The 23,816-nt window shown below is 44.0% G+C and overlaps 1 protein-coding gene across 10 annotated transcripts in view; it reads right to left on the reverse strand.

Annotated features, from left to right (window-relative positions):
* LOC118722757 (U2 snRNP associated SURP domain containing) overlaps positions 1–19,281 on the reverse strand; it is a 76,416-nt gene extending 57,135 nt beyond the window's left edge. For 3 of the 10 annotated variants that reach the window (XM_036444649.2, XM_036444647.2, XM_036444653.2), the window contains exons 1-3: positions 18,825–19,280; positions 4,309–4,353; positions 107–238 (exon numbers count right to left, since the gene is read on the reverse strand). In XM_036444649.2, the coding sequence (XP_036300542.1) occupies positions 107–238; positions 4,309–4,353; positions 18,825–18,869 (222 nt within the window). In that variant the 5' untranslated portion in view covers positions 18,870–19,280. Of the gene's footprint in view, positions 1–106; positions 239–3,981; positions 4,040–4,308; positions 4,354–6,644; positions 6,665–18,824 lie in introns of those variants that run through there. The other 7 variants (XM_036444652.2, XM_036444646.2, XM_036444645.2 and 4 more) reach the window with 5 other exon arrangements.
* Between the last annotated feature and the right edge of the window lie 4,535 nt (positions 19,282–23,816).

Below are 23,816 nucleotides of genomic sequence, written 5' to 3' on the forward strand. Positions count from 1 at the left end.
CAATGGTTCTCATCATTGATGTTTCTATCTCTCTCTCCTTCTCCCTTCCTCTCTGAAATCAATTTTTAAAAATTAATTAACTATATTACTTTTATCAACAACTTACTCTTGAAGTATTCTGGTGAGGAGAATCACAAAGACTTTCACGGGCACTTTCATTCCTATAATTATGTTTTCTTGGGCTCTTAGGTCGTGTCCGACTTGGCATATCACTTTCTGTGGATCCAGATGCATCCATCTTTATAGGAATAGGAAAATAAGTTTTTTCATAAGTTTCAACGTATATGTAGTGTTGAAAACTAGAAATAAACCCATTGTCCAAATATTGACAAATTTAATTATACGCTATCAAAACACTCCTCCCTTAATATCACCACTAATTTCATCAGGAAGGTCCTTAATTATGGGGAAAGTTTTCAATGAAAGCTCAAATTTTATGGGGAAAGTTTTCAATGAAAGCTCAAATTACACTTTGGTAAATTGAACTGCCTTATAGGTACTCTCCATTTCATCGTATATAACATTAAGAAGACTCATATAAAAGGACAAAATCTAATAATAATTTTACTGCTTCATCAAAAACAGTCTTAAGAGAAACGAGCATATTTTTCTGTGCCTACAAAAAATAATACAATGACTACTGATACATTTTGGAAACACTGCCTTGATCCATGCTCAGATGCCAACATTTTACCCATCAATTGTTTTTTTCACCCTAAGTGCAAATGTCAACACAGTGAAAAAGGCAAATAATGTGTTAGTGTTATAGTTTTGAACTCACTTACCCCCTGAAAGATTCTCAACTCTCAGGGGTATGAAGACCATACTTTGAGTACCGCTGTAATAACATGTAAAGAATGTTCATTGCAATACTATCCAAAATACCAAAACCCTTTCAAGAAAAAGTAGATAGATGTGGAAGGAGGATCCAAGATGGCTGCTCGGGTAGACACCTAACCGCAGCAGCACACAACAATTTCAATGGAATACAACTAAAATGTAGAGTGGACATCGCCCAGAGCTACAGGTAGTCGACTGACTGAAAATTCTACAACAGAAGGAAAGAGAAAACCAAAAGGAAAATCAGAGGAGCTGAAAAAAAGCCTAAGGTACGGAGACATGCTGCGCACCCGCACACATGTGTGCACGGAGAGGTCGCAGCCGGAGAGGAGAGGGCTGGGTGCTGCCTGGCGTCCCCTAGCAGGAAGGAAATAAAACCCCCAGCTTGGGCTGAACCCCCGAACCGGCAGCGCTGAGCCCCAGTTATGGGCCAGACCCTAGGGACCCAGGCTCCAGCAGGGGGAGATGGGGCTGTGAGGCGGAATCCCAGGGGAGCAGCAAAAAGCAGGGCCCCCGGAGTCGCGCGTACATTGCGCGCAGAGGACTGAATGTTGACTCTGATGCTGGATTACCCTAGCCGGAAGAAACAAAGCCTCCGGCGGCGCTGAGCCTCAGTCTGGACTGCTCTGAACCCCAGTTCTAGGCCAATCCCTGGGGACCCAAGCTCAAGCAGAGGGAGACGGGGCTGTGAGGTGGAGTCCTGGGAGAGTGGCAAAGGCCGGGCCCCCGGAGTCGCGCACATTGCTTGCAAGGGAAGGAATGTTGACTCTGATGCAGGATTGCCCTGGATGGAAGGAAACAGGAGCCCCGGCCGTGTTGGGAACCCAGTTTCGACTGCTATGAACCCCAGTCCTAGGCCAGACCCTGGGGAGCCAGGCTCAGGCAGGGGGAGACGGGACTGGGAGGCGGAATCCCAGGGGAGCGGCGAAAAGGGGAGCCCCCAGTCATGCACACTGCATGCAGAGGACAGTCTGTTGACTCTGATGCTAGACGCCCCTAGGGGGAAGGAGGAAAAAAGCTCCAGACTGGAGGAATGTGACAGGGAGCAGGAGCCGCTGCCAGACACCAGCCAGCCGGGCACCAGCAAGGAGCCGGGCGACGGAGCCCCCGGGGAGGGGTGCCCCTGAGCCTTCGACCGCTGAGCGCGGGCAACGGAGCCAAGGCCGGGGGCTGCTTCCTGGGCAGCGCCGACCCTGGCAACAGGCTGAAGCAGCGCAGGAGCCCGCGGAGAACAAAGGGGTGCCACAGGCCAACCTGCTGAGCTCCCAGGACAAGGAGGAAGAAACCAAAGAAGTTCTCAAGGTGAAGAAAACAAGTGAGAGCAAAAGATAGTAAAATTACCTAAGAAAGAATACAAAGAAGATCTTGAAAAATCAAAGACTAAGTCAGAACTCAACTCACCAGCCAACATTGCAACATAAATGCATTAAAAAAAAAAAAAAAAAAAAAAAAGACAGAATGTTGGAACAGCGGTGGCCAGGCACAAGGCAATGGCAGCCGGGCCCAGAGCAGCAACAGCCAGGCCCCAGAGCAGCAGCAGCCAGAACCAGAGCATCAACAGCCAGGCCTGGAGCAGCCAGACCTGGGGCAGTGGCAGCCAGGCCTGAGGCGGAGGCGGCCAAGCCCAGGGTGGCCAGTCCAGGAACACCCAGACCCGGAGTGGCCGGGCCCGGAGAAGCCGGGCCCAGAGCAGCCGGGGTGGGAGCAGCCAGGCCCAGAACAACAGTAGCCAAGCCCGGAGCATCCAGGCTGGGAGCGGCCAGGCTTGGAGTGGCTGGGCCCAGGGCAGCTGGGCCCAGAGCAGCCGGGTCGGGTGCGGCCAGGCCCAGAGCAGCCGGGTCTAGTGAGGCCAGGCCCGGAGCAGCGGCTGCCAGGCTGGGAGCGGCCAGGCCCAGAGCAGCCAGGTCGGGTGCGGCAAGGCCCAGAGCAGCAGCTGCCAGGCTGGGAGCAGCCAGGCCCGGAGCAGCCAGGTCGGGTGCGGCAAGGCCCGGAGCAGCAGCTGCCAGGCTGGGAGCGGCCAGGCCCAGAGCAGCTAGGTCTGGTGCGGCCAGGCCCGAAGCAGCGGTTGCCAGGCTGGGAGCGGCCAGGCCCGGAGCAGCGGCTGCCAGGCTGGGAGCGGCCAGGCCCAGAGCAGCCGGGTCGGGTGCAGCCAGGCCCGGAGCAGCTGGGTCTGGTGTGGCCAGGCCCGGAGCAGCAGCTGCCAGGCTGGGAGAAGCCAGGCCCGGAGCGGCCGGGTCCGGAGCAGCCGGGCCCAGAGCAGCCGGGTCGGGTGTGGCCAAGCCCGGAGCAGCAGCAGCCAAGTCCAGAGCAACTAGGTCGGAAGCGGCAATGACCAGACCCAGAGGAGCTGGTTGTGGAACCAACCAGAGCAACAGAGGCCAGGCCCGGAGCAGCCAGGCCCGGAACAGCTTGCTCCGCGCCTGCCCCTGTCCCATGGCTGCCTCTCAGACATGGCTGGAAACTTTTGCGGGAACTTGAGGGTCTGCTGAATCAAGTGATGAAGGCTTAGATCTGGATGTGTTGAGTTAGTATAGCGCTGGGGTGTTGATCTGTGAGTGCCTTGGGTGGGGCCTGGATGAGGCTGGTTGACCTATTTGGAAATGTCTTTTGTGTGAAGTGTATCATTGGGCATGTGGAGGTATTATTGATATGAGAAAATGCTAAGTAACTGATTTACTATCTGAAAAGGGATTTACTATCGGGGAAAGGGAGGGAGGAAGAGACTGAACATAAACTGTGCACCTATGGATGAGGACAATGGGGGATGGAGAGGGGGCCCAGGGTGGGGTGGGAACCTGGTGGAGGGGGGAAGAAATGAGGAACCTCTGTAATAATATGAACAATAAAGATTAATTTTTAAAAAAAAGAAAAGAAAAAGTAAATGCCAATCAACAGAGAAATACCATAATAAATAATTGTACCTCTTTCTGTGGAACATTATGATGCTCAGATTTGAGCCATTTGAAAAACTAGACTAGAGCTATTCCTGTTAACTTACAGGGATTTCAATAGGTATATTGCGCAATGAGAAAAGAATGAGAGTGTATAGTGCAATGCCATAGTTAACGTACAAGTATACACCTTTATGTATGCATAAAATTTTATAAGCATAATTTTTTAAAAAAAGGGAAATATACATATTGGGTTTCTAACATGTTCTGTTCTAACTTATCTGAACGGAACAAAAAGAGAAGGGCATCTAACAAATAAGATAAAAACAAATAGGCACATCTACTTAATAAAAGAGTAACATGCTAATTGACCAAGGCAGAAAGGCAGCTCCCGCCAAAGTGAAGTTGGTGCAGGCAGCCAGGGGAATGAAGGCCCATTCTTGCACAAATCTTCATTCGTGCATCAGGCCACTAATACATTTTAAGTGCATTTATCAAGTGAAATCATAAGGGTAGGAATATAAACAAAGAGAAATGACATTTTTTAAAAATACACAAAAATGCCTTTTATACTCACATGTGCATCTGAAGATCCAGATGAATGAACATCTGATGATCTTATCTGCAAGTATGAAAAGTAAGTCAATATTAAACAATCAGAAAATGTCTTCCTATACTAACAAAACAAGTGTTTCTCGTACTCAACTTTTCAGACTTAATCTTTCCAAATTTGTAGCAATTTCTTCTCAACTAATAAAACCAAAGGCAAATCTCTAATATGAAAAAGTTGTGATCCAAAATAAATGTGCAAGTCCATTCTTTAATATTCAGAATGTGTATTTCCCAAAATATGATACAAATGATACATCACGGCTGTAACACCGACCTAGCAGCAACTTACTACACAGCAAAAAAAACTTCTCCTTTCTCCAACCACCCAAAAGTCATATAAACAGAGTCTAATAGCAAGAAAATACACATATAAACTCTTGATATATAGCAAAAGGTACAATTCTGCAGAATAACTTTAAAGAAAAACAAAATCCTATTATCAAATCCCCACTAGGCCTCCATTTGCAGCTTTTTAAAATTATTGATTGATTGACTGATGAGAGAGAGAGAGAGAGAGAGAGAGAGAGAGATTTGTTATTCCACTCATTTATGCATTCATTAGTTATTTCTTGTATGTGCTCTGACTGGGGAACGAACCCACAATCTTGGCATACAGGGACAATGCTCTAACCAACTAAATACCTGGCCAGGGCCCTGCAACTCGTTTTAAGGGGGCCGCTTCAACTTCAAGTCATGGCACTTGCCAACAATGTCAACTCTCAAAATTTTATATATTTTTTCCCATTAATCTACAGTTTATATTCAGCAGATAACATTTTATTGGTTTTGTACTATTAAAGACAAAAAAGCCAAGCTGCAAGACTATTTAAGTAAGATTCATTCGGATCCACACGGTACTACTTTATTTATCTCATCTAAACATAAGGCTAAGAACAGCAGGTCATATTTTCACACTGAACTCTACTGGATCCTAGTCAAAATCAGCCCAAAACAACCAATCATGGAGATACTTCCTACCTCTGTTCTTTCTATACATTGCTTTTCTTTTTCCAACATTTATTGGGTCCTCATTTACTTTCTTCTCCCAGCTAACCTTTCTTAAATGGCAAGATGGTATGGAAGAAGAAATTTTTTACATTTAAATAGAAGCCCAGTGCATGAAATTCGTGCACAGGTAGGTCCCCTCAACCCAGCCTGCACTCTCTCCAATCTGCCACACACACACACCACACACACACACACACACACACACACATACACACACCCCCGCCGCCAACCTGGCTGCCCCTCAATGCCTGTCTCTGCTGGCCTGGTCGCCCCCAACTGCGCCCCTGCTGGCCTGGTCGCCCCATGCAGCCTGTTCAGTTATCTATTTGGTTGTTTCAGTTGCAACAATTGCTTAGGCTTTTATACACACACACACACACACACACACACACACACATTATCTCTACGAAACACACTTTCAAAAATAATTTGAAATATGCCCATTTGCAGACAGTGAGAAAATCCAAGAAAATAAATAATTCCTCTTAGAAATGAAAAATGTTCAGTCAAGACTGGATGGTCTGAGGGGGAGGGGAGGGAATCACCTGCTTTATTTACTAACCTAAGTAATAAAAATAATATCCTACTCATAATAGTAACAAAAAAAATAGTTCTAAAGTTCACCCAGAATATTAAGCATACAAGAGTATCTAAGAAAGTGCTAGCATGTCTTTAATTTTCTACAACATCATTTCTAAGATTTAAAAATAACAGCCTGGCTTAAGAAGAGACATTAGCTGATTTCAAATACACTAAGATGGCACTGATCATATTTAGTGCAAACCAAATATTTAAGACAAGTTAAATTCAAATAGTAGTTAATAAGATTTTTAAAAGAATAGCCAACTTCTTAAGCTAGTGGTCCAGGTAAACTGTAAATATGCTACTTCAAAAGTTGAGCTTCTCCCTCTTCTTAACCTAGAACTGAACCATATTATTTGGGTTTTTATTTTCTCTTGAACATAAAAACAACAAATTAATGCTTAAAGATCTTCTGAAATTACAGAACAATTCCTCATCCAAATGAAAAGATCCAAAAGCAAGGGCAGAATAAGGGTGGTTTGAGGAAATAAAGATTCAGATAAAGAGCAATTTATCAAACGACAGTACAGATGTAGAGAAGGACAGCAAAAAAATCCCAAAGAAAAAAGGATCATTCTGATAGCTGCTGAGGATACAAGATAAAGGTGAGGCCAACTATACTCATGCCATATGACCCTGTATCTTGGTGACTGAGAGTAAAAACTTTTTTTCTTCCTGTCTGCTCCTATTTTAAGTGAAAGGCCTCCACACCTGGGTTTTCAAATTAGCAAGCTATCCACAGTAACATCCCTCCAGTGCTGACATTCTGCCTAGTCAGCTCTCCATTCCTATTGCTATCTTGCAGATGACTTTAGAGTCTAAAGCATCTACTACTTACACCTCCACCAAGTTTAACAATCTCTCCCACAGAAAGCAAATCAACACCTTTATTGCACTGAGATGACTGCCAATTCCTGATCTTAACCTCAGTCCTCTCATAGGTTTCAGTCTGTTCTCAAACCGCTTCCTGGAACGTCATTCTCAAAACCAATAGATGTGAACTGACTCACAAACTATCTTATCCTCTGGATCTTACTTCTTACATTAGGTGGTAACTCTAAATAACTCATAATCTGGAAATGTTACTAGCGCATATTCTGGAATCAGATTTACCAGATTTGTAGCCTTGGGACTAGTTCCTTCATGTGTAAAGCTGAATAGCACCTGCCTCCACAATAATGTAAAGCACATGTGTCAAACACAAGGCCCGCGGGCCAAATCCGTCCCGCCAGGCCTTGCAATGTGGCCCGCACCGCGCTGTCATCACTGCACTCCGCTGCGTTTCCATCACAATGACAGTTTATGACTGTTCAGTAAACCATTCAGCCCGCGATTTAGGCTGGATTTTAGATTTTGGCCCCTTCTCTGATTGAGTTCGACACCCCTAAATTGTAAAAGATAAATACAAGTGAAGCACTCAGTGTTTGGTACATAATAATTAATCAATAAGTGTTAGCCAGCAGCAGCATAACAACAGGGTCATCCTGGACTCCTTCCTTAACCCCTATAACCATAAGTAAAATTCTGTTCATCCTGCCTCTAATATAGCTCTTCTACAAAAACACCTTTCCCTTGCTAAAGACACCATTGTGGTTAAAATCTCCCCTTTATTTGACCACTTACTGGGCAACCATCTACTGGTACTAATGCCTTGCATTATAGATGGCATAGCTCATGTAATTAGGAGCTAATAAAGACAAGTGAAAACGTGGCTATGCCACAAGAGCAGATGCAAATATTAATGGGAGGAAGATGTCAGGAAGAGCTTCCCAGAAACAATCTGAGTTGAGGTTTTTGAAGCAATCCTTAATATCAGCACTGCAATAATCTTCAAGTTGATCCTCCTCACTTCCAAATCCTTCTTAAACTCTGCCTCCAGAATTGCTCTTTAATTGTATTCTATAGAATTCAAAAGCCCTCCACAATTTAGCTAAAACTTAACCCTACCAGACCTGAGGCCTGAACCTAACTGTCCCCTATACCTGGACTCCTGAGCATTAAAGAGAAATAATCAACATGGTATAGAAAAATGTTAGTTACATGCAAACAAGTGGTTAGAATCAGATGGAACTTGGAGACATTGTAGAAAATAGGTCTACCTTTCATCTAGCGCCAATATGCCACCTTTGTGTGCCAATCCACCCTGCAGGATGTCTTGTTTCACACAGAGGTACTTCTTGCAAAGTGAGCACCAAATGTTGCTCTTCACCTTATTGCATGGATTGTCTTTGTAAGACACTCCAGGATTTTGCTTGTACCTGGAGTGCTTTTCCATGCACACAACACAGATATAATTAGACGATGTCCTGAGGGAATCTCTGGAAAATGATTGCCTGGGGTCATCCATTGAGAGCAGGGTTCCTTTTGTGGGTGGTGGTGGGCTGATGTCCTATATCCACCAATAAGTTTCAGGCACAGTTTCTGAATATATCTGGTGAAATAAGCTGGCTTTTTTGAAGCAGCTTGCTGCTTTGAAGAATACAAGATATAAGAATTATAAGTGGCCCCACATAAAAAAATGTTATGAAAAGCCGCCAGGGCCAGCAGTAATGATAACGAGATTGGTGAAAGTGGGTCATCTGATCATTTTTGTCACTGCCACACATATATTTATTATAGTCCTTCACCAGCTGTGGCACCTGTATTTCTTGCACACTGCCATCTTTATTTCTTCTGTTTATTACTACATTTTGGGCTGGATCATGGTAATTTGAAATAAATGCAATGGGCTTTCTATCCTGCCAAACTAAACATGTTACACTTTCTTGACATAGGTAGCGACTATCACCCCAAGTTTTTACACTTGTCAGCGACTTAGGACACTGCTTCCTGTTTTGCTGCAGGGTTCCCACAATTCCTGTAATTCTGACAGTGCATATTTAGCAAGGGTTACAAAGTTGTAGAACCAGTCCATGACAAGCACATGAGATTTATTTTCCATTGCACATGAGGTCAGGAGACGAACGACTGTATTTCCTACTGCGCCCAAGTCTTTTATAAGTCTTGGTGCAGCACCAGTGTAGATTTCTGCATTCAAAATGTAGCCAGTCTCACCTTCACAGAGAAGGAAAGACTTGATGCCTACTTTGTGGGCTTATCCTTGATATACTGCTTGATGACCAAGCGTTTTTTTGTCAGGATCTAGGCTCAAATGTTGTATTGGCAGATAGAAGTGGAGAAACTTGGGGAGCAGACTTTCCAAGAAAGGCCTAACTTTATATATTCTATCTATCTTATCGATATCTGTGTTTTCCTCATTAATTATGTTTATATAAAAAACTTTAAAGGGCCAAAGCCGGTTTAGCTCAGTGGTAGAGCGTCGGTCTGCAGACTGAAAGGTCCCAGGTTAGATTCCGGTTAAGGGCATGTACATTGGTTGCGGGCACATCCCCGGTAGGGGGTGTGCAAGAGGCAGCTGGTCAATGTTTCTCTCTCATTGACGTTTCTAGCTCTCTAGCTCTCTCCCTTCCTCTCTGTAAAAAAATCAATAAAAAATATTAAAGAAAAAAAACTTCAAAGGGCCAAGAATCTATCTTGAGTCATAACATTTCAAATTCCAGAAGTAAACCCAACAAAGTCAGGGCCCTCATTTGTCCAATAATCCCGAAAGCTGGGCTTTATACATAAGTATTCCATATAGATTCCTCAGTCCAAGAAAAGCCTTCATTTCTTCCATTGTGACATACTTGAAATTTTTGGCATTGTAGGAGTTGGGCTTTGCTATATGTAATTGGTGGGCCCAGAGATTGGTTTTTCCTGTCAAATTTTGCCAGAAAGTATCATCCAAAAACAAAGATAAAATGTCAATTGGTTCACTCTCCTCTATGATAGATCCAGGAATGTTCACTGGGCCTTTTCCATCCTCACTAAAATTCAGATCTGTATTTGGTGATACAAAATTCCTTGTCCAACCTTCATCACCACCTAGATCTCCCCCATCAGCTGTTTGAGGGACACACCCCCCTTCTCTTACTATCGCTCTAGCTCTATAAGGTTCAAGATTCTCCTCATCACTCGAGCTCTCACTGTCTGTGTCACCTGAACTGGAAACGTATTCTTGATGAAATTCTGACTCCTCAGGGTCTGAATCAACCAAAGTACAGATCACCTGTTGGATTGTGATAAGCCTAGACCCACTTCCCTTTCCTATTGAAGTGCTTGGTTCATCAGCTACGCGTTTCATTGTGAATTTTCAGCATTTTTTCATGTCAAACCACACAAAGTCAATTTAAACAAATGGGGGCAGACATTTGCAATGGCTAACCATGAGGTCAGACATGATTGGTTGGTTATTTTTAGTTTGTGACACATTTTTTTCACATACTAGGCGAAGTACTGAAAATTAGGTACAGCGGTATATTGGAAGATTTGGAAATTACCAAAAGATCAGTACAGCGGTCTGGTAGGGTTAACCTTTCCATCTCAGCTCCTTTTATGTCATACTAGAGTCCTGATGCATGAAATTCGTGCACAGGAGAGGGATGGTTGTCCCTCAGCCCAGCCTGGGCCCTCTCCAATCTGGGGCCCCTCGAAGGATGTCCGACAGCCCATTCAGGCCCTATCCTACTGGGACATCTCACAATCCAGGACTGCTGGCTCCAAACTGCTTGCCTACCTGCCTTTCTGATTGCCCCTAACCACTTCTGCCTGCCAGCCTGATTACTCCCTAACTGCTCCCCTGCCAGCCTGATTGATGCCTAACTGCTCATCTGCCAGCCTGTTGCCCCTAACTGCCCTCCTCTGCAGGCCTGGTCCCCCCCAAATGCTCTCCCCTACAGGCCTGGGTACCCTCCAACTGCCCTTCTCTGCAGACCCAGTCACCCCCAACTTCCCTCCTTTGCTGGCCTGGTCACCCATAACTGCCCTCCTCTGAAGGCTTGATTGCCCTCAACTGCCCTCCCTTGCAGGCCTGGTCCCTCCCAACTGTCCTCCCCTGCTGGTCATCTTGTGGTGGCCATCTTGTGTCCACATGGGGGCAGGATCTTTGACCACACAGGGGTAGCCATATTGTGTGTTGGAGTGACAATCAATTTGCATATTACTCTTTTATTAGATAAGATAGAATAATAAAGCCACCTGGTGCATGGGTGGGGGCCTACTGGTTTGCCCTGAAGGGTGTCCCAGATCAGGGTGGGGGTTCCCCTGGGGCGTGGAATGGCCTGGGCGAGGGGCCTGTGGTAGTTTGCAAGCTGGCCATGCCCACCAGCAACCCAAGGGGAAGCCTTGATATCTTAGATTTATTTATCTTCTATAATTAAAATTTTGTAGCCTGGAGCAGAGCCAAGCCTTCTGCTCACTCTGTGACTGCCACCATTTTTGTTGGGATTTATTTATCTTCTATAATTGAAACTTTGTAGCCTTGAGTGAAGGCCTGGGCCCACCAGGGTGTGCAGAAAGCTTGGCTTCCTCCATGGCCGGGGGCAACTCAAGCCTCCTGCTCTCTCCAGCTCCGTGGCTGCCGCCAATTTTGTTGGGATTTATCTTCTGTAATTGAGACTTTGTAGCCTTGAGTGGAGGCCTGGGCTGGCCAGGTGTGCAAGAAGCTTGGCTTCCTCCATTGCCAGAGAAACCCAAGCCCCCTGCTCACTCCGTGGCCACAGCCATATTGGTTGGGTTAATTTGCATACTTGCTCCTGATTGTGTGGTGGGCGTGGCTAGTGTGTAACAAAGTGATGGTTAATTTGTATATTTTATTAGATAGTATGCAAGCACTGTATCTATACAAGACCACTTATCCACTTCCCTGAGATTTCTTTTTCTTCACCTCACCCATCTCTTTTATACGGCCCTTATCTCTATCCTTCAAAACTCTCATTGTTCAAAATGATTCAGTCAAATTCTTCTATGCTCTTAAAGATTCCTCCACCCACCCTCCATTCAACCAGCTGTCACTTCTTTCACCCAACCTATTGATGTTGACTCTTCTCTTTCACTGGACAGCATGCTCCCCTAAAAGTGGCTAGCATCTTATTTAATGTTTTTTTTTCTCAAAACCAAGCACAAGTCCTGGCAAGTGACAGGAACTCGATATATTTGTTGGCTTAACCTACCATATTTTCCGGCGTATAAGACGACTTTTGAAATGAAAAAAAGTCAATCGAAAATTGGGAGCAAAAGACCAAAATTGCACAAAAATTACCTGCAGATCTTGACGGCAAAGTACCGTATTTTTCGGACCATAAGACGATCCGGGCCATAAGACGCACCAGTTTTTAGAGAAGGGAAATGAAGAAAAAAGATTCTGAAACAAATAGTGTCCTAAAATATTTTATGTGCATTAAAACCCAACATCACAGTCATAAACACATGTAATCAACCCTGTAAAGCACATGTGTCAAACACAAGGCCCGCGGGCCAAATCCGTCCCGCCAGGCCTTGCAATGTGGCCCGCACTGCGCTGTCATCACTGCACTCCGCTGCGTTTCCATCACAATGACAGTTTATGACTGTTCAGTAAACCATTCGGCCCGCGATTTAGGCTGGATTTTAGATTTTGGCCCCTTCTCTGATTGAGTTCGACACCCCTACTGTAAAGTAAACAGCAGCATTTAGAACCATTTTAGAGCCGGGCAAGCACACAGAGACCACACAGAGCCGGGCAAGTAAAAAAACTTTTTTTTTTAAAGTATATGTGTAGGCTATATTTGGACCATAAGACGCAGGGACTTTTCCCCCCCACTTCTGGGGGGAAAAAAGTGCGTCTTATGGTCTGAAAAATACGGTAAGTCCTTTCTTTGAAGTGGGGGGTAGTCTTATACAGCGAATATAGGCCTAAACTGGCAATATACACTGTTTATGTACTATACTGTCCACTCACTAACATGGAACAGCTATCTAGCTTAATACCACTCTCTAAGCCACACCAAAAAAACTCCATGCGATCACTAAGACATGCACTATCCTATATAATAGAGGGAATATGCTAATTAGCCATCACACCCTCACAAAGATGGCAGTGCTCACAGCCAATAAGGAGGGAATATGCTGACTGCCATGCCCTCAAAGATAGCAACACCTAGTCTCCTCAGCCCCTCTGAGGTGGCAGGTGCAGCTCAGCTGGGCCTGCCCGTAGGCGGGTCCAGCCACTCCACGTACCTGACTCAGGAGTCCCCCAGTCCCCTCAGTCCCCCAGGGATGGCCTGAGGTGCAGGTGAGCCTCGGATGTCAGCTGCCCAGCTGCCAAGACACCCAGGACAGGGCTGGGGTGCAGGCAAGCTTCAGATGGAGACTGCCCAGCTGCCCAGGGCTGCCCAAGGCTCAGGTAACCAGGGCCGGCCAAGGCTTGCACTGCCGGCAGTGGCAGCAGCAGAGGTGTCACCTTCCCCGGATTACTGGGTTGCCTCCTGCCTCTGAGAGTCCCTGGACTGTGAGATGGGGCATGCCAGAGCAAGGGAACCCCCTCCAGTGCATGAATTTTCATTCACCGAGCCTCTAATGTATAATAAAGTTAAATAACAAACCTGAAGTAATCTTTAAAATCACATCCAAAACAGTACCAGTAACAGTACATGGAAAGTTGTAACTACATTTTCAGTGTCCTGAAATTTATCTAAACTGAGGAAAAGCCTAGTGAAAAAAATTTAAACTTCTCAAAGAGACCTCTAACTACCAAATAGTCTCAAGTGCTCCAGGCAAATATTTCTTGCTTTCAAAAAGGTTATTTCCACAAAATTTCTAGCACATACCTGGTGTATAAAAAATTTTTTTAAGGTATTTAACAAAACACAACCTTCCACACATAAAACTAATCACCTTATATTTTAAGATTATGACCACATTATAATAAAAATTCAGTTTAATTTAAAACTGGGAACTTGCTGAAACCGGTTTTGCTCAATGGATAGAGCGTTGGCTTGGGGACTGAAAGGTCCCAGGTTCAATTCCGGTCAAGGGCATGTACCTTGGTTGCGGCACATCCCCAGTGGGGGGGTGTGCAGGAGGCAGCTAATCAATGACTCTCTCTCATCGATGTTTCTAACTCTCTGTCCCTCTCCCTTACTCTCTGTATAAAATCAATAAAATATATTAAAAATAAATAAATAAAACTGGAAACTTTGCAGAGCCTAATTTTCCAGGTTTGTATTTTGTTTGCAGATTTTTGTATATAAATCTTACATATATTTTCCGGCGTATGTAATTTTACAGTTAAAACATAGATTTAGGCCTATATTCGCTGTATAAGACTACCCCCCACTTCAAAGAAAAGACTTACTTTGCCGTCAAGATCTGCAGGTAATTTTTTGCAATTTTGGTCTTTTGCCCCCGATTTTAGGTTGACTTTTTTTCGTTTCAAAAGTCATCTTACATGCCGGAAAATACAGTATTTTCAGGAACAACAAAAAAAGTGTAAATAGGCAGTAATTAATACCTAAGGATCACAAGCCTTGGATGAATGCTCATTTTACTTATTTCTTATAAGTGAAATACTTGGTTAATCAGCAATCAATCAAAATTGTTCCCAAACCAACTTAGTATTTAATGTCAAAGAAGCTAGCAATGTTTTGTTTATTTACCTATGTAACCCAACTTTTGAAATGTGGGAAAAAATAAGCATTGTTAGAGAGCAGTAGCAGGGCACACAATTCAATATTGATATTACAGCACAGGAGATGCAGAAGCCAAGAAAATATCACATTCTCTTCACATCCTCATATTTGCTGAGTAAGCAAACAAACAAACAAAAAAACCCTCTTAATATAATTTGGTAAATTCTAAGAAAATGTTTAACAAGTTTATAAGCAAATAATTATAAACTTGTCTTTGTCTCTCCTCTCAAAAACAAATATAGCGTCAACATCCCTCTCCCCCAAAGTAGTATTTTAGTCCGGTGATAAACAGGAATAATGCATAAGAAAATCTTAGCTCATTCCTAAAACATTTCTGAATTTCTATAGTTGCCAGGCTTTAATTTTAATTAAAATTAAACAGAAGAGCCCCAGCCAGTTTGGCTCAGTGGATAGAACATTGTATTGCCTGTGGACTGAAGGGTCCCGGGTTTGATTCGGGTTAAGGGCACATGCCCAGGCTGAAGGTTCCATCCCCACAAGGGGACAAGCAGGAGGCAGCCAATCAATGGTTCTCTCCCATCAAGGATATTTATGTTTCTGTCTCTCCCTCTCCCTCCCTCTCTGAAATCAATAATATACTTTTAAAAAATTAAACAGAAGACAAAAGGGCAGGGGATCTCTTCACTAGGCACAACTACACATAAAGGAAGTCATTTTATGCATACATAAAATGTAATTTTTAAAGCTAGAAGGAACTGTAGAAGTTATCCAACATAACTTCTGTATTTTATAACTAAGACATGTCAAATAATTTTGCCATTATCTATGCAAAAATTAGTATATTGTACATTTTTTAATTAAAAATTTTCTCATTGTCTAGAAATGATTTACAAACATCCCTTCCGATATCAATGAGAATTTAAGCAGCAAAGAAGAAGAATGAACATGAAACAGAATAATCTCATCTGTATTGTAGAATGTCACTCATCTGCTGTCACAAGAGAAAGGGAAATCAAACCAGAGATCAAAGGCTAGAAACTCCAAATACTGTAGTATTAGCCAAAAATGGTCTGATCCTCTCTCTAATCATTTCTGGACTTGTGTTAAAAATAAAAAGCAACAACCTGGGCAGTCATTATTATAGTTCATGTCTTAAGATTCTAAACCTCAGGATTAGACATTATCCTGACATTTTGAAAAGTACTTTTAATTTCCTCTAAGCATAAAAAGGAGAATATTAACTAATATAAGGGAAAAGAACTAATCTATACTAATAAAAGGGCAATATGCAAATTGATGATGACACCCTCACAGTAACAAGCAAACAGCAGGCTGCATGGGGCGACAAGGGTGGCAAGGGGGTTAACAAGGGATAACAAAACGACTCACGAGCAGGTTACATGGGACAACCAGGCCAGCAAGAGGGTTAGCAAGGGAGGACCAAACAACTGACCAGCAGGCTGCATGGGGAGTGGGGGGGGGGGGGGGGGGGGGGGAAGGCAGTTGGGGGCAACCAGGCTGAGGGTGGGGAGGAAGTTGTGGGAAAACAGGCTGGCAGGGGGGTACTAAGGGGCAACTAGGCTGGCAGGTCGACAGTTAGGGACAATCAGGCCAGCCGGGGAGGCAGTTGGGGGCAACTAGGCTGGAGGGGGGGGGGGGGGGGGTCAGTAAGGGGTGAGCAGGCTGGCAGAGGGGGATAGTGAGGGGCAACCAGGTCAGGGGGGGAGGGCAGTTGGGGCGACCAGGCTGGCAGGGGGGCAGTTGGGGGTAATCAAGCTGGCAGGGGGGGCAGTTAGGGACAATCAGGCAAGCAGGCAAATGAGCAGTTAGGAGCCAGTGATCCCAAGGATCGGGCCAAAAACCGACAGTCCAACATCCCCCAAGGGGTCCAGGACTGGAGAGGGTGCAGGCTGGGCAGAGGGGACCCCCCTCCCCATGCATAAATTTCGTGCACTGGGCCTCTAGTATTATCTATAATAATAAAAGTATAATATACTAATTAGACCAATGTCCAGACAACAGTCCAGACAACCTTCCAGACGAAGCTGGGGCTACGAGGGAAGCTCTGGTCCCAGGTGTTAGAAGCCCACTCTTGCAATGAGTTTCGTGTATCAGGCCTCTAGTGTACTTTATAAACATTAGCTCATTTAATCCTTACATCAACCTCGTAAAAAAGCGATGAATTGTACCCATATTACAAAAGAAACTGAGACTCAATAGCTTATGCAACTGGCCTGGCCAGTTATGGCCATTGGTTGGAGTGTCCTCGAAGGTTGTGGGTTTGATTCCATCAGAGTATATACCTAGATTTCAGATTTAATCCCATCAGGGAGGATTCAGGAGACAACACATTGATGTATCTCTCTCTCACATTGACATTTCTCTTTCTCTCTCCCTTCCTTCTTAAGGTCAAGTTTAAAAAAAAAGGGGGGGGGGTAATAAAATCTGCCTAAAACTGCAAATAAAATTAATTACCAACACAGGATCTGAACCAAATCTAGTTTTGTTTTGTTTTTATCAAAATCCAAGATATTTTACATCATGCAGCCTCTATATTAATAGAGAAAATCATGTTATATAACATTATTTGAATCCTGAGATATTAATTCCTTTTACAGTCATCAGAGTATCTCTTAATGATATCAACCGATGATAAACAAAAACAATATACCTAAAAAGATTTGCCCTAGCTGGTGTGGATAGAGTGTCAGACCCAGAGACTTGAGGGTGGTGGGTTCAATTTCATTAAAGGGCATGACCCTCGCTTGATCCCCAGCAGGCAGAGCTTGCAAGAGGCAATCAATCCTTGTGAGTTCGAAGTTTCGGTCTCTCCCCCTCCCTTAACCACTCCCTCTAAAAATCAATGGAAAAATATCCTCTTGTAAGGATTAATAAAACAAAAGAATTTACTGGAAGATCCAACAATTTAATTATAGGTAACAGTCACACACAAGCAGGAGAAGTCCTATTTTATATAGAAGGAAGATTAAACAGATATTAAAATGTATCCAAGGCCTCAAACTAGGAGATACTTAAAATATTATTTGGAGAAACAAAAAATTGTGACATTTATGTGTAAATTATTATAGATTTAACTAGCTTTAGCAACAGTTCCCTATAGTAAGCAAGGCAGTTTTTGTCAGGAGACTGTTTCTAGAAAGTGAGTCAAGTATCCAACTTATCCCCTAATCCCCAAGGGGAAATGTACCAGGGAGGGAAGAAAATGACAAAGAGTAAATGCATAATGTAAAGAACCAAAACTGGCCCTCTACCATAGTTTTACAGAACTAAAAAAATGTCTGGTAAAGCCACTGTAATTGCAAACTAATTGTTAACATCATTCCTCAAATGACACAAGGTTATTATTTATTATAAACTGAGACAGCAACTACAAAACTGGTTATTAATGTTTGTCACAACAAACTATAAACACAAGGCACGTCCGCCCGGTCTACCATACACTTAACTTCCTAAATAAGTGGCTTTAAGATGTAACAGAGCGTTAAGTGTTAAACTTCTTACATCACCATTAAAAACTTAACAGCTACTGCAGGCAATATCTATATCATTCATGTTCGAGATGAGGAACTAAAAAACAAACAAAAAACCGCCCAATGTGGCAACTTAGACCAGATGCTGCTAAACACAACCTAACACCAAACGTCTCCAGCTCAAAGGCTTCCCAACTGGCGCACACAACTCCCTGCAAACTCCAAGGCGACTTTCTAATCCAGGTAGCCTCGAACCCAGGAAGTACCCCTTTCAGTAAAGCGCACGCGGAAGTGCGGCGACCAGATACGCGCTCAGCTCAGCCTCAGGCCGGCAAGGCCACGTGCAGCGCGTGAACCTCGGTAGGCAGCCCCGCTGCGCCCGGCCCGCGCCTACCGCCCGCGCCCTCCGGTGGGTCCTCCGCTCGCAACTGCCCGTCGCACCGGAGGACTTGAAGGAAATGAAGGGAGGCTGGCACCGTGAGACCCAAAACCAAAGAACCGAAAAGCTGGGCAGGGATGTAATCGCTGGGAAGCGATCACCTCTCCCAAGCTGTGATCAGCGGCCTCAGCGCGCAAGGTGAGACACCGTGGAGCATTTTCGCCGCTTCAGACCCCAATCTAAACACTTGGCTTCATGCAGTGCCAGGCGTAGGCCGGACTCCTCACGGCAGCCCTAGCCACCCCGGGGCCTACCAGTCTCCAGCCGAGTCGGAGCTGGGACTAGGAGGGACGCCAGGCCTCTCAACCTGCGCACCACGGAGCGTCGGCGCCCGGCCTGCCATTGCAACCGAAATGCAGAATCCCACCCAACCCCTCCCGCCGCCCTGGAGCATCTGCAGGCCCCAGACGACCAGGGGAGACTCGCTGACTTACGCAGTCCTCTGAGAAATTACCTTTGAACTGGCCTTCTGAGAGCCGCCTAGCGTTTTGTCCGCCATCTTGAGCTTTGCCCCTCCTTCGGCCTGCGGCGGCAGCGCGGGCGAGTCGAGCGCCGAAAGAGTGGATCGCAGCGGAGCCCGCCAGAACGTCTGCAAGGCTGGATAGTCAACTGCGGAGATGGTATTCAGTCTCCTGTGCCTAGGACTTCCGGATTCTCCTTTTCCCGGCACCGCCCACTATACTGGTTTTTCTGGTTGTCTCGGTTGCTGGGTATGTTATTGGACCCAGGAATTTAAAGAAGCTTCTGGTTCTGGCTTTCAGGGACTGCCAATACTTAACTATTTTTCAAGTGCCAATCCCTGATAGGTGCGAGCGGGTTCTGCTTCCTGGAGAGGAGGAGACAACTCCTTAAAGAAGAAAGGCACTGATCAGCTGGACAGGATTTTACTTAAATTCCGAAAATAGGTCTGGGACGGCAAACTCATTAGTCAACAAAGCCAAATATCAACAGTACAACTACTGTAATTTCTTTCGAGAGCCAAATTTTTAAACTTCTTCTTAATGCCACTTCTTCAAAATAGACTCGCCAGGCCGTGGTAGTATTGTATGGGAGAACCACACTCAAGGGGCCAAAGAGCTGCATGTGGCTCACGAGTCACAATTTGCCAACCACTGGGCTAGGGCTCCTGTGTGAAGGGAGGGGTTAGAAGAACAAATAATAAACAAATAGAAAAAATTATAAACAAATAATTAGAAACCTCCAGTCCAATTGAATTTATTTTCAATCTCAGATCTTGCTTTTTCAGTTTTGAGCTTCATCTCCCATCCTCATGCTGGCCTCTAATTGAAGACTACTGTTATTGAAGATTGTACTTCCTCTAGGACTTGACAGAACTTATCCCATCAAACTTGGTCTCTATAAAGTATATGATATGCATGCTTTTCATTCAGATTCCTATTGGATAAAATCCTGCTTCTCATAAAAATAATATTTACTAAATGTGTACCCCAAAAGAGTTAAAGTTATTGCAAACTTCTTCCCTCTCTTTTTCATACAATAAAGTCCTGAAGGAAGTCAGACACATGTGATCTGACTAGAAGTAATACCTAGGCCTTTATTAAGGCCTAATTAAGTATACTTATAAAAACTCAGAGTCACAGCAATGAGCATAATTCCCCTGGAGATAGATAGATAGATAGATAGATATATATATATATATATATATATATATATATATATATATATATATATATATCATGAAACCTTGTCCCTATTACTCAAACCACAAATTAAGGAGGATGAGAGAGCATGAATATACAAGTGGAATTTTTACAGAATATTAAATTTTTAATTAGACTCAAAACTACTGTTGCCAAGGGACTATACATAAATAGTAAGGATATAATACAATTTACTACAATTAGCATTACTTTTTCACAATTGCACTAAAACCAAGTCACTTGTCTGCCCCACACCTGCCATCTATTTGTTTAGGGTTCTCCCTGCATCTGTGCTCAACATCAACCACAGAGCAGTGCCAGATGCAGTCCAGAGGTTTTGCTTGGCTCAAGCAGTGAGATTTTGTTTTCTTTGAAATCTGACTTGGCATTTTTAAATTGGGAGAATTTACTTGTTTTAATACTCAGGATTTCCAACTTTTCTTGAAAAATGGAAAAATCAGGCTGAGCACTCCAGTTCACATGTCTGACACCACACACATGCTGTGAACAAATAAATGCCCCACAACCAGACTGCTGCCACTGCTGGCAGTGCAAGCCTTGGCTGGCCCTGATTACTTGAGCCTCGAGCAGCCCTGGGCAACTGGGCAGCCGTCATCCGAGGCTTGCCTGCCCCTCGGGTGTCAGCTGGGCAGTCAACATCCGAGGCTTGCTTGCACCTTGGGCTGGCCCTGGATGACTGGGGGACTGAGGGAACCAGGGGACTCCAGAGGCAGACTTGTGGCAAGGCTGAGCCCATCCTTGCTGCATGCCTGCCACCCCGGTGGGGCTGAAGGAACTGGGTCCCACCATCTTATGGCTGTGGGCACCGCCATCTTTGAAGGTGTGGCAGTAAATTAGCATATTCTTTCCTTACTGGCTATGGGTGCTGCCATCTTTGTGACAGTGTGAGGGTCAATTAGCATATTCCCTATTTATTAGATAGGATTACTATACATTAGTATTGTACCAAGCCATTTCTCTGAATTCTTTTATTGTTTGTATTGTTTTTAGTTTTTTTCTTCTTGGACCTTCAGGTATATAATTATATCATTTGCAAACAAATACAAGCTTACCTCCTCTGTCCCATTCTATCTTTTGTTTTTCCTTGTGTGATGACATTAGCCAGCACTTCCAGCATGGCTGTAAGAGTGCTGATTATGATACCCTTATCTTGTTTCTGACTTTCATGAGAACACTTTGAGTGTTCTTATAAAGGTGAGGCTGACTCTGGGTTTTAAGTTGAATTATATATTAATGTTTTAGTTAACTTTGTAACTGAATATACAGAATTTTTAATTCTCAAAGAAAACTCAAAGTCTCTGGTATATGCCAAAGAATGCCAAAGGACAACCCTGTTAGAGAAGCACAGTTATTGGCTTGTGTTGAGATAAAGCAGGACAACTCCATTATTTTGGAAAATAGGAACATATTAGAAGTGTCCTGCTCTGTGTACCAGAGAAAGTGGGCAGCAGGAAGGACCTATTTAGGGGAGGACAGGTAAATATGTGTATTAGTGTAATGTTACTGCCATGACAAATTACCACCAAGTTAGTGGCTTATATTTAAACACTAGAGGCCTACTGCACAAAACTCATGTTTTGGGGAGTGTGGGGTCCCTCAGCCCAGCCTGTGTCCTCTCAAAGTCCAGGAGCACTCGGGGGATGTCCAATTGATGGCTTAGGCCTGTTCCCTGGGAAGCAAACCTAAGTTATCAGTCAGACATCCTTAGTGCTGCTGTGGAGGTGGGAGAGGCTCCTGACACCACTGTTGCGCTCGTCACCTGTGAGCCTGGCTTCTGGCTGAGCAGTGCTCCCACTGCAGGTTTGGGTTGAAACCAGCTCTCTGACATCCCCTGAGGGATCACAGATTGTGAGAGGACACAGGCCAGGCCAAGAAACCACACCGGCACAGGACCTGGGGCAGAGAGAGAGCAGGAGATTGGCCAGCTGGGGAGGGACCATGGGAGGGTTCCAGGGTGTGTCCCGCCTGTCTCGCCCAATCCCAATTGGCCAGATCCCAGCAGCAAGCTAACCTACCAATTGGAGCATCTGTCCCCTGGTGGTCAGTGCACGTCATAATGAGCGGTTGAGCAGCCTTAGCATATTACACTTTGATTGGTTGAACAATCAACAGGTCGATCAGACATTTAGCATATTAGGCTTTTATTATATAAAATTTATGTACATTACATTACAAATTGACTTAGTTCTGGAGGTCAGAGATCCAAATGTTCAGGCAGGCCTGTTTATTTTGGAGGCTCTAGAAAAGAATCCATTTCCATGCCTTTTCCAGCTTCTAGAGTTCACTGGCTCGTAGTCCCCTTCTTCATCTCAAAGCCAGCAACATAGTATCTCCTTTCTTCTCTGACTCTGCTTCATCCTTTTGTCTGCTCTCTGACTCACTCTACTCCCTCTTCTTAAAAAGGACCCTGTGATTACTTTTGAGTTCACCAGGGCATTTCTGTATAATCTCCCTATCTCAAGACTTTTAATTTAATCACACTCACATAGTCCCTTTGCCATGTACAAAGGTTCTGGGCATAAAGATGTGGTCCTCTTTGAAGGACTATTATTTACTGGCCATAGGGTCTAAAATGAACTTTCTACTTCTGTATTTTGTTCCTGGCTGACAGGCACAGCTTTGATCCCACAATAAAACTGATAGGTGGATGCTCCTAATAAATGCAATCATTTCAAATCAGCTGAGTTCTGAAATTTTTCAGTGGGTAGATGGTGTGGTTCCAGTAAAGGTGGGATGAAACAGGTCTCTTTTGACTTCCAAGGTGTAAAGGAAACAGATGTGTCATAATCAGAGAGTAAGCAGTGAAGAGAAATTTTAATTCAGTTTGTTTACTGATGTATCTACAGAGTCAAGAGCAGAGTAAGCACCATGTAGGCACTCAATAAATATTTGTTGATGAATAAATCCTACATCAGGGGCAGGTTTGGGGGAGCACAAAAGATTGGTACTGCTTAGTAAAAGTCATGATACTGCATAAAGGATGCTGTAGAACCTTTGAGGGGTGTGTTCTGCTCATAAGAGTCTTCCTTTGGGGCTGACTCTAAGAGTCACTAGAACTGCTCAGAGAGGAGGATAGAAACCTTGGCACAGTGTTGTCTAGTTTTAAAAAAATGAAAATTTTGCTAATATTAAACAGATTTTAAAGTCTTCCTTCTGTACAAATTTTGAAATAATGTGCATTTCTCAACCCCCCAATAAAAAACTTTTCCCCCAAGAATTGTGTGATTTTGGGAGTGCCCTTTTAGTTGCTAGATGAAATGTAGCCCAATCCATGAATCACTTAAAAAAAAACTAATTATATCTTCAAATTAAAAAAATAACTAATTGTGGAATTTCTATGCAGGCAGGTTCCAGGGACGGCAAATGTGGTTTATTATTTTGCCACATGGTGGCGCTGCTGCCACTGGTAAGCAAAAAACACCTACCATCCTTTATTCGTGTCCAGTGAATATATGCAGAGCTTCCATGAATAATCTTAGTGCTCTTATCACATTTATTACAATTAAATCTAATATCCTGTCATTGTCAACCAATACATTGATTGTGCTAGTGCTGGTCTGAAAAATGTGCTAAAATAATTTAGAAGGGTAAGTTAAATGTGGAAAAAGAGGAGGTATACTATGATGCTCACTTAGGTAAGAACAAAATATTTGAGATAATAGAAATATTATAGATAACATCAGAGATAATACTTTTGCACCAGGTTTTACTCTGCTTTTCCAGGAAGAATGGAGCTGAATCTCAGCACATATTAGCATGCTCGG

Source organism: Pipistrellus kuhlii, unplaced genomic scaffold (assembly GCF_014108245.1).
Source record: "Pipistrellus kuhlii isolate mPipKuh1 unplaced genomic scaffold, mPipKuh1.p scaffold_m20_p_2, whole genome shotgun sequence".
In the NCBI taxonomy this organism is placed as follows: Eukaryota; Metazoa; Chordata; class Mammalia; order Chiroptera; family Vespertilionidae; genus Pipistrellus; species Pipistrellus kuhlii.